Source organism: Zootoca vivipara, chromosome 2, assembly GCF_965207765.1.
Source record: "Zootoca vivipara chromosome 2, rZooViv2.hap1.1, whole genome shotgun sequence".
Classification (NCBI taxonomy): Eukaryota; Metazoa; Chordata; class Lepidosauria; order Squamata; family Lacertidae; genus Zootoca; species Zootoca vivipara.
Window position 1 is genome coordinate 119,069,210 of NC_142584.1, and position 11,682 is coordinate 119,080,891.

Below are 11,682 nucleotides of genomic sequence, written 5' to 3' on the forward strand. Positions count from 1 at the left end.
TCGTTTTATTCAGCATGTTTATTTACTTAAGCAAGCGCAATTCAAGATTACAAAGGAGAAAAACTCATACAGAAAATGCCACCTAGCAAATTACCACAAAAGTAACAAATACGGTAATTCCCTAGGCACAGGCCTGATTCTATCAACAAGAGAAGACAGTTGGTTCCCCAGAAGGTGGCAATATCTATACCCCGTCTCCCCTCTGAAGAGGAATTTTTTACAATACACATTCAAAATGATTGGTCATCTTCACAATTGCCAGAGGGAAATATCTCTTTTAGACCAAAGGAAAGCTATCCGATTTGTAGGAGATCTGTACACATGAAAAGAAAGCAATCGTTCTAATATGAAGGCTACGCATACAGCTGTTTTCATTGAAACATCCTTTACTTTGATATTTGATGTGCTTAGACTAAAAGTTGGCACTCAGTAGATGTGGATTTCTGCTAGGTCACATAGTTCTTTTTCAGTCTACACAGATATTAATTGGCACATCAGTCCTTTAATTTGCTGAGCAGTTTGTTATATTTTATTGTTGACAAGGCCAGGGTGTTGGAACGTACTGCTTGGCACTTCCGTCAAGGGAGCTCCTGGGTTCTTCACCAGCTCTCTGGACACTGAACTGAATTACGCTGGAGAAAATGGGGTATTCTGGCTATGTGGTCTAGGCCTGCTCCTTTTTCTTTGTGGAAGTGGAAGAACACAGGACACCCACAACAGCACAACAAACCACTGGTGTTTGTGGCTGTTTAAACGGCCCTTTTGTGATTTGGAAAGTTATGAATGATTGACGCCATATCAGCAGATCAGGATAGCGACACGACTGCCCCGTAAACAAACCAGAATGAATGCCCAATGACACCAGATTTAGTCTCACCGCCATGCTTTAACTGCGGAGGAATGCGGAATAATCTGAATAAGCAAGACATCTGGAAGAGACTATAGGCTTAATAAGGCCTGGACAGAAGCTTTTAACCACAGTGATCAATTCTGCTGTCTCTCTCATATGAGAGATAGTAAGGGCCTCACTGTGACAGAACCTCCGCAGAAGTGGAAGGATATGGGACATCCATAACAGTCAAACCCATCATGGAAAAAACTGGTCTCCCCCACCTGTTTATTACAATTCTTCCATAATACATATAACAAAAATGTTAGTATGCATTGCTTATTCCATAACTTTCTGTAATAAACAAAATGAGACAAAAACAAAGGTGGGGGAGAGGAAAGAGCAAGACATAAAAGAAAAGAAGCTAATAATCTGCAAGTTCATGGTGCTATATAACAGATGATTGGACTAGATGACCCCTGGGGGACCCTTCCAACACTACAATTCTAGGGAGAGAGGAACTTTCAATCCGTGGGTTGAATTAGAATTTCATTCTAATTCAAGCTGTTGCAAATTCCATGCTATTTCATATGGCTGATCCATTGTATGGGTTCTTTGATGTGAAGTAAATTTGCAGCTTGTACTGAAGCTCTTTCCACACTCAGCGCATATACAGGGTTTCTCTCCCATGTTTTTCTGATGTAAAGTAAGACTCCTACGAGAATTAAAACTCTTTCCACACTCCAGACATTTGAATGGTTTCTCCCCTGTGTGGGTTTTTTCATGCGAACTAAAGTTTGCCTTTCGACTGAAGCTCTTTCCACACTCCAAACACGTGTGTGGTTTTTCTTCTGTGTGGATTCTTTGATGTTTAGTAAGTGCTCCATTATCCATGAAACCCTTTCCACACTCCAGACATTTGTGTGGCTTCTCCCGTTTATGGATTCTCTGATGTGAAGTAAGGTGCCCAGTTTGACTGAAGCGCTTTCCACACTCCATGCATTGATATGGTTTCTCTCCTGTGTGAGTTCTTTGATGTGAAGTTAAGCGTCCATTTTGACTGAAGCTCTTTCCACATTCGTGGCATTCGTAAGGTTTCTCCCCCGTGTGGGTTCTCTGATGTAAACGAAGGTGTCCACTCTGACTGAATCTCTTTCCACACTCTTTGCATTCATATGGTTTCTCCCCTGTGTGGGTTCTCTGATGTGAAGTTAGGAGGCCACTCTGACTAAACCTCTTTCCACATTCACGGCATTCGTATGGTTTCTCCCCAGTGTGGGTTCTCTGATGTAAAGTAAGGTGTCCACTCTGACTGAACCGCTTTCCGCACACTGTGCATATATAGGGTTTTTCTCCCGTGTGGGTTCTTTCATGTGAAATAAGGTTTCCAATGTAACTGAAGCTCTTTCCACACTGCGTGCATTCATACGGCTTCTCTCCTGTGTGGGTTCTTTGATGTAAACTAAGGTGTCCACTCTGGCTGAAGCTCTTTCCACACTCCGTACATGTATACGGTTTGTCTCCTGTGTGGGTTCTTTCATGTGTACTAAGGTTTCCAATGAAACTGAAGCTCTTTCCACACTGCATGCATTCATGTGGCTTATCTCCTGTGTGGGTTCCTTCATGTGCCGTAAGGCTTCTGCTATGTGCATAACTCCACATGTATTTATATGGTTTCATCCCTGTGTTGGCTATTTGATGTTCAGGAAGTGCTTCCTTAGCAAACTCTTGCTGCCCTCCTTGCATTTATATGGCTTCTCCCCTGATGTGGGCTCCGCAATATTTATTTAACTTTGGTTTATTTTAGAATATCCCGCCTCCCCACCCCAGGGCCCTTTTCCCTTGCTTATTGTCCCTTTGTCATATTCCACTGGGATCAAGATTTCATAGATAGCAGCAACATGGAAGGGTTTCTCTCTCTGGTTTCCTTTGTGCCTCAAAGGTATCCTTGGATTTCTAGACGTGTTTTCTCCCTTCTTTCTGCTCACACCACATATGAATTCCTATAATTTTAGTTTTCCTGCTTTTGACCTGTTTGGGGAAATAAGAAATGGACATGAAAACCTGTTAGGTGTTCAAGCCTGCTACTCTATTAATCATCTTCAGAGTTTTCTCTCTTCCTTTTTCTATGCCCTGCTGAATAAATTGATTATGCTACTGTCTGAAGACAATAACATAAATTCCTTTCTGTTCCCTCTTGATACCTCTCTTCATCTCCCAAGCACACCTCTCTCTTTCACATGTGTGGGTTTATGAGGAGGAGGGTAAGGTCGAACAGGCTAACTTCTTAGGAGAAAAGAGAAGATTGTTATCTACTTTCAGTGTTTTTAGCTGGGAATGTGGAGACTGTGCTTCATCCGGGGGCATTGAATTTGACTTTCACAAGTGCCATCTGTGGGCATCAGATTAGTGAGCCCCGAATTAGGCATACACACAGCCTCTTGAGATCACCTGACTTTTTTTAGTTTAGGACTGCTCTTCTATGTTTTTAAGGTGCTTCCTGCTTTTGTCTTATAGAGCTGTCGACCTAGAAACTGTTTTATGTTCTTGGTTGCCTTGTGTTGCACACCCAGTAAGAGAGTAAACTGAAGTTAAAAATGCATACAGTGGAACCTCGGGTTGCGAACGTGATCCGTGCGGAAGGCACGTTCGCAACCCACAGCGACACGTCTGTGCATGTGCGTGATGCAATTCAGCGCTTCTGCGCATGCGCAAAGTGCGATTTAGTGCTTCTGTGCATGCACCGAAACCTGTAAGTAACCTGTTCCGGTACTTCCGGGTTTGGCGCGTCCGTAACCCGAAAACGCGCAACCCGCGGCGATAGCAACCCGAGGTATGACTGTACCAACAAATAAACATTCTTGCAATATATCTTATGGCTTTGTGTGTCCTGCACAAACATCTCCCCTCCCCCCCCTTACAAAGCAGGAGATGAGCTCAGATTTCAGCAACAGGGGCCATTCCTCCTCATAAAGCAAAAGCATAACTGCTATTCATGACAAAAAAAATTTAAAAAATCCTTCCAGCAGCACCTTAAAGACCAACTAAGTTTTTAATTTTGCTATGAGCTTTTGTGTGCATGCACACTTCTTCAGAAAGGTATCTGAAGAAGTGTGCATGCACACAAAAGCTCATACGAAAATTTTCGACTACGTCAGACCCACACGGCTACCTACCTGTAACTACTGCTATTCATGACATTCACAAGACCATATAACACTGGTCCTAAAAGACCTACATTGGCTCCCAGTACATTTCTGAGTACAATTCAAAGTGTTGGTGCTGACCTTTAAATCCCTAAACAGCACCAGCCCTGTATACCTCTCTACCCCCCATCCTTCTGCCCAGACACTGAGGTCCAGCACCGAGGGTCTTCTGGCAGTTCCCTCACTGCGAGAAGTGAGGTTGCAGGGAACAAGGCAGAGGGCCTTCTCGGTAGTGGCGCCCGCCCTGTGGAACACCCTCCCATCAGATGTCAAGGGAATAAACAACTATCCAACTTTTAGAAGACATCTGAAGGCAGCCCTGTACAGGGAAGTTTTTAATGTTCGATGTTTTATTACAGGGTGGATAAAAATCAATGTTTTTTTTAAAAAAACCCACAAAAATAGATTTTTTTGATTTAAATCAGATTTTTTTTAATTTAAATCGATTTTTTTGATTTAAATCGGATTTTTTTTAAAATAAAATGCTTTTTGAGGAAAATATATTACGATCCAAAGGTTATTCCATCATGAAATAAAGATTAGTTTTTTTAATTATGTAGAATAAGGTTGCATATGTTTAATTTTTTGGGTAAATAAATTCCATTAATCCATTCACAATGTCATGCTCTTCCAGAGGTTTTTGTAAGATTATTGGGCAGTTCCTCTGCCTACAAGATATTATCACAGATACTTGGTTTACTTTTGCAGTTCTCAAAACTGAATTTGACTCAACAGAGATCACATGCCTCTTCTTCACAGCAAAAATGTTATAACATGCACAGAGTTGAGAAAAAGACCTTAATCCTATTGTTCTACAAACCTATGAATACAGAAACAACCCCTTCAGTGCTAAGTTTCAAGAAGTTCAGTGAATAGAATAGAAACAATATTTTTCTGATTGTTTGGAGTGGACAGTATTTAAGTTTTTCATGTGTAGGCTGGGCTGACAGTCTAAGTTTCTTAAAATATATATATATTGTTTTTGTTTAGCCAAATTAGTTAACAAACATGGATGTTTGTTTAAGCAAATAACATATGCTGTAATGTTATTGTTTCAGTTGAATAAATCTATTTAAATTGTTATTATTAAGGTAATGATTATTTTTCTCCTTCCTAAGTACAACAGTAAAGTTGTCCAAATATGAATGATTAACTTATTAAACTGGGGATAAAAAACTAATATGAAAAGTTGTTATTCTAAAAATCTTCATCTACTTGCATATTAAAGTTATACCAGCAAGAATTAGTCTTTATGTAGAAAACTATGATTTAAATCAAGCCTTACTGACTAGTGATTTAAATCGTGATTTAAATCAGTTTGATTTAAATCAAATCCACCCTGTTTTATTATACTTTTATATTTGTCGGAAGCTGCCCAGAGTGGCTGGGGAAACCCAGCCAGATGGGTGAGGTATATATTATTATTATTATTATTATTATTATTATTATTATTATTATTATTTCTGGCTGCAACAGAAATCCCAACCACACTCATGCCAAGGCTGCAAGTTAGATCCCCGTATGAGACAGCTGCACGTTCCTGCATTGTAGGGGGTGAGACTACATGACCCTCAGGGTCTCTTCCAACTCTACGTTTCTACGATTCTAATTCACTGGCTATCAAGTGTTGGGTTACTGTATGTGGGGCTCTATGTGGGGCTCTACCTTGGGAAAGTGCTCAGAAACTTCAGCTGGATCAAAAGAACTGCAATCAGATTGTTAACCAGGGCTGGTTATGGGGGGGGGGGGCATAAGACTTCCTTGTTACAACAACTGCACCGGATGGCAGTCTGCCTCCTGGCACAATTGAAAGCAAGCTATCTTAAAGACTGTATTCCCTCCTAAGAACCTACCTGGGTTTTGAGATCTGCAGTGGAGGCCCTTTTTCTCTGTCCCGCTACCCTCCCTGGCACATTGGGTGGGGACACGGGAGAGGGCCTTCTCGGTGGCTGCTCCGCCACTTTTGAATTGCCTCCCTAGAAAAGCCAGAGAAGCCCTTTCCTTGGTGTCTTTCCGCCGGCAGGTGAATACTTTCTTGTCCCAATGGGCTTTCAGAAACTTTTTCGCTGTTCTTATTTTATCTGTAAGCCGCCTTGAGTCTCTGTCAGGAGAAAAGGTGGGGTATAAATAAATATAACAACAACTATAACAACAACAACAACAACAACAACAACAACAACCATCTGGTAAGGTGGGCTGGTCTGAGAAACGTGCTAAGAGGAAGGCACGCTTGGCAAACCCTCACTGTGATCAACTCCTGCTTGGAAACCTACTGTGGAAGGATGTGTGGATCCAGAATTGGCCTCCACAGTCTCTTACGGACTCACTGTTAAGACTGTATTTGTGGAAAACAATCTTTCTCGGCTATGAGTGATCACCAAAGAAGAAGAATTTGTGTGTTACCGGAGAGGGTGGTAGTGGAAGCCCCAGAAGCACCATTCTGCACGGAGCCAGTCCAGCAAGAGAAGCGCAGACCAGGAATTCCCTCCATCAAACACCTGGGGAAGTCCAGGTGAGGAGGGAAGCAAATATTCTTTATTTCTTCCAGCCTTTTTAACAAGGCCACTGACAGCCTGGTTCTCAGGACGCTAGTCAGTTCCAAACGCCACCCTTTGCTTAGCAGGAAGGAAGCCGACCCGGCTCCTTTATTTTATTTTCGGGTCAAGGAAAAAAAGCAAAGAGAAGATTGGAAAGATTTTTAAATGTATTTTTAAAATTATGCTAAAATAGAGTATTGGGAGTGGATTTAGAAGTGTATAGAAACTGCAGGTTTATGACTTATGTAAAATTAGTTGTTATATTGAGAGAATGGAAATGGGAAGAATTTAAAATTAAGAAGTAGAAATTGCTAAAGAAGAGCAGAAATGAACCGCAGATAGGGGGAGTTTGAGGAAGTCCCCTTTTAGAATGTTAAAGGAAAATGAGTATTGTATCGTAGTTTTTTTTATTTGTTATTTTTTTATGTTGTTTTAGGTTTGTGTTATGTTTGTATTATGTGTTGTCGGTTGTGTTTAATTATAAAACGATTAAAAATTAATTATTTTTTAAAAAAGCAAAAAAGAGCAGTTCACCTACCATAATATGAAAACAACACCCCTGAAAACAAAGCAACCAAAGATCCCAAACAAACTATACCACCTTATTAACTTTTTAATACGTTCATTAGCTTTTACTCTCCTTCCCCAAAGGTTTTTAAGCAGAGGTTGGCTTTAGATGCAGGGGGTTGGACTAGATGACCCATGGGGATCCCTTCCAGCTCTATAAGATTCTATGATTCCAAAACAGGAAAGCAGCAGAGGCCTCCAACCTTCGCGCTTCCCAACCACGCCATATTCTCTGCATTGAGGGCTGTTGGAAGGCACCCAGTGCTGGATAAGCCTGGATTCTTTTTGAGATGGGGGGGGGGGTCCCCTTCGTTCCTCTTTTTTTGTGGGGAAGGGGAGGCAGGAGGAGAGTCGTGCTCCTGCCTGCTCCCCCCCATCCCGCTCGGGCAAGGCTGCTTCCTCTGCATCCAGGCGCTTGCTCCCCCTCCCACCCCACCCCGTACATCCAATGTCGTCTGAGCTCTGGGATTTGGGGGCCGGAGGGGGGGGGGCTTCAAAGGATTTGGTGCAACAGAGAGCCATGCAGCCGCCCGGCCTCCACTTTGCAGCTCCTTTGCATGGATTAGCGCCCCCCCTCCACCCCGACCTTCTCCGTGGATCCTTCCTTTCCCATTCCAAAAAATACAGCAAATAAAAATAGAATTATCCTCCCCTCTCTGGCCCTTTTACCTGTTTGACCTCTCCAGGCACCAGCCTCCTCCCCCTCGACGAGAAGACGATTTCCTTCCCTGCACAAAAAAGAGGAAAATAAAAATAAAGGGAGGGACTGTGACCCCCCTCCTCCTCCTCCTGCCCCTCTAGGAATCGCAAACCCTGGCCGGAAACCGTCTCTCGCCACTCAACCGCCTCTTTCCACGCATTTCAAGTGCGTCACTCGCAACTTCGGGTTCCTTTTCGAACGCAGAGGGGGGGGGTGGAGCCGTAGAGCTATTGCGTACTCCTGCCTGCGTTCGAGTGGGAACCGGAAGTGGTGATGCTGCGCGCGCGCACGCACACACACAGCGGGCGAAGGGCTGAAAGGAGCTGAAAGATTTAAGCATTGCAAAAGCTGGGTATAAGTGGGGAGAGAAATTGTTGTTTTTATTTTTATTTTTATTAAATCGCCGTATACCAGGCATCTCCAAACTTTGGCCCTCCAGATGTTTTGGCCTACAACTCCCATGATGCCTAGCTAACAGGACCAGTGGTCGGGGAAGATGGGAATTGTGGTCCAAAACATCTGGAGGGCCAAAGTTTGGAGGTGCCTGCCCTATACCTACCTACAAGTCTAGAAACTAGAACTCGTGGACCTCCAAGGAATCTGGATGATGGAAGATGAAAGTCATAGAATCAATCATAGAATCATAGAGTTGGAAGAGACCACAAGGGTCATCCAGTCCAACCCCCTGCCAAGCAGGAAACACCATCAAAGCATTCTTGACATATGCCTGTCAAGCCTCTGCTTAAAGACCTCCAAAGAAGGAGACTCCACCACACTCCTTGGCAGCAAATTCCACTGCCGAACAGCTCTTACTGTCAGGAAGTTCTTCCTAATGTTTAGGTGGAATCTTCTTTCTTGTAGTTTGAATCCATTGCTCCGTGTCCGCTTCTCTGGAGCAGCAGAAAACAACCTTTCTCCCTCCTCCTTCACAAGGCATATAATCAAACTGAAACTTGTTCCTGCATGACGCAGTGATGGCCACCCAGTTGGGTGGCTTTTAAAGAGGATTAGACAAATTGGCTTAAGCAGCCTTGAACATTACTTGGGAACAGTGGGGGCAGAAAAGCCTGTCTCTGCCTAGACCAGTGGTTCCCAACTGTTTTTGGCCGTGCCCCACCTAAGCATCTCTAAAATCCTGATGCCCTTTCCCCCCCTGTTACATATAATTCTTATTATTCAAAAAGTGAACTCCTGTTCACATGGAGGAAGCCTAAAAGGTTAATAACTCATTCTCAAATTGCCTCCATGTGGGGCGTGTGCCCCATGCTGGGAACCACGGGTCTAGACTCTGGAACAAGGGAAGAAAAAAAATGCTGACAAGGTCTTTGTCTTAGAAAACTGAGAAAACAAAGTAGCATTTTTCACCCTGTTCCTACCGTCTGGATTTTTCTGGATCCTATCTACTGGATTCAAAATTCATCTCTCAACTATCCCCTAAGCTAAGCCCACGAGAAACTATGTTTCCACTTTTTCTTGGAGTTTTCATTTTGTTTTCTTTCCTCGTTTCTTAAATGTCTAGGTTCAATATGTGCTAGAATTTAATTAAGGTATTGTGGTGTCGAAGCTGTATCTGAAGAAGTGTGCATGCACACGAAAGCTCATACCAAAATATAAACTTAGTTGGTCTTTAAGGTGCTACTGAAGGAATTTTTTTATTTTGCTTCGACTCAGACCAACACGGCTACCTACCTGTTCCTCAGAGGCGATAGCTAGACTCGTGTGCATTTAAACCAGGCACCCCCAAACTGCGGCCCTCCAGATGTTTTGGCCTACAACTCCCATGATCTCTAGCTAACAGGACCAGTGGTCAGAGATGATGTGAATTGTAGTCCAAAACATCTGGAGGGCCGAAGTTTGGGGTGCCTGATTTAAACCGTTAGACCTTGTTAATCCTTAGCTACACCCTGGGTCCATATTTATTCTAGGTCAAGACAGCATGAATCCTATTCACAATTTAATAATCATCTTCTATGGCGATCACTCGTAGCCAAGTAAGACAGTCTTCATCCTCATCATCAATAAGATGAAGAGATCTTTGGTTCCAGCGGCCTCCATTTCACCTTGGAGGGATTTAAAATTTAAAGTAACCTTTTGATGATAGTCATGTCGGAAGCCTTGTCTGCCTGTCTGATGAATGCGGGTGGCTGTTACTGCTAGAAGATGCCAGGGAAAGTTCAGAGAACATACAGTAGTAGACCAGTACTTGCCAGCATGACACACACACCCGATAAAACCACCAGAGACCTATTTTGTAAAATGCAATGCTGCTTTCTGGCTTCATTTCAACACCCACAGGCCCTCTTTCCCCCCTGCTGCTCAGCAAGTTCAAGATTTCATAATCCCATCATCACTGGAAGTGTGCCCCCTCCTCACAAGTCATCCTTGCCCATGTGGCGGTAGTTTGGGGGGCTCCAGCTGCTCTCAGGGGTGGGATCAAATATTGGGCACACCTAAATGGGGTAACTGTGCCCCTGAAGGACCAGGTGCGCAGCCTGGGAGTCATTCTGGACTCACAGCTGTCCATGGAGGCACAGGTCAATTATGCATAGCTGCCAAGTCTCCCGTTTCCCCCGGGAAATCCCCGTTTTTCCAGCTGTTCCTAGCTGAAAAAACGGATTTTTTTGTTCCCCCGCCCCCCGGTTTATTCTGACGCGGCGGCCATTTTGGAACTCGGCAGAGCATACTCAGAAGTGACTTTTGATGCTGCTCTGCCCAGTTCCAAAATGGCTGCAGTGCGACTTCTGGCGTGGTGGCCATTTTGGAACTGGGCAAAGCAGCATCAAAAGTCACTTCTGAGCATGCTCCGCCCAGTTCCAAAATGGTGGCAGCCCTACTTCCGGTCTGCTATTTCCGGCCCGGTCCCTTATTTCTCTGACAGCAACTTGGCAGGTATGCAATTCTGTGTCCAGGGCAGCTGTCTATCAGCTCCATCTGGTACGCAGGCTGAGACCCTACCTGCCTGCAGACTGTCTCGCCAGAGTGGTGCATGCTCTGGTTATCTCCCGCTTGGACTACTGCAATGCGCTCTACGTGGGGCTACCTTTGAAGGTGACCCGGAAACTACAACTAATCCAGAATGTGGCAGCTAGACTGGTGACTGGGAGCGGCCGCCGAGACCACAAAACACCGGTCTTGAAAGATCTACATTGGCTCCCAGTATGTTTCTGAGCACAATTCAAAGTGTTGGTGCTGACCTTTAAAGCCCTAAATGGCCTCGGTCCAGTATACCTGAAGGAGCGTCTCCACCCCCATCGTTCTGCCCGAACACTGAGGTCCAGCTCCGAGGGCCTTCTGGCGGTTCCCTCGTTGCGAGAAGCCAAGTTGCAGGGAACCAGGCAGAAGGCCTTCTTGGTGGTGGCCCACCCTGTGGAATGCCCTCCCATCAGATGTCAAAGAGAAAAACAGCTACCAGATTTTTAGAAGACATCTGAAGACAGCCCTGTTTAGGGAGGCTTTTTAATGTTTAATAGATTATTTTATTTCATTTTTCTGTTGGAAGCCGCCCAGAGTGGCTGGGGAAACCCAGCCAGATGGGCGGGGTATAAATAATAAATAATTATTATTATTACAGTGATACCTCTACTTATGAATAACTCTACTTACGAATGTTTCTACTTATGAATGGAGCTCCGTCCGCCATCTTGGATGCGGTTTAGATAGGATTTCTTCTACTTATGAATTTTTAGATAGGGTTGCTTCTACTTACAAATTTTTTCTCCCAATGCATTCCTATGGGATTCGACTTACAATTTTTTTCGACTTACAAATGTGCTTTTGGAACGCATTAAATTCGTAAGTAGAGGTACCACTGTATTACTTTCCTCTCCCTATCAAGGCTGCTTC

At 43.9% G+C, this 11,682-nt stretch overlaps 1 protein-coding gene across 1 annotated transcript; it reads right to left on the reverse strand.

The window, feature by feature from the left end:
* Positions 1 to 8,041, reverse strand: LOC118081323 (uncharacterized). Its single transcript, XM_035107791.3, has 3 exons — positions 7,809 to 8,041; positions 5,889 to 6,136; positions 1 to 2,860 (listed from the first exon to the last, which is right to left on the reverse strand). The coding sequence occupies exon 3, from the start codon at positions 2,573 to 2,575 to the stop codon at positions 1,379 to 1,381; it is 1,197 nt and encodes a 398-aa protein (XP_034963682.1). The 5' UTR covers positions 2,576 to 2,860; positions 5,889 to 6,136; positions 7,809 to 8,041; the 3' UTR covers positions 1 to 1,378.
* Positions 8,042 to 11,682: the final 3,641 nt, after the last annotated feature.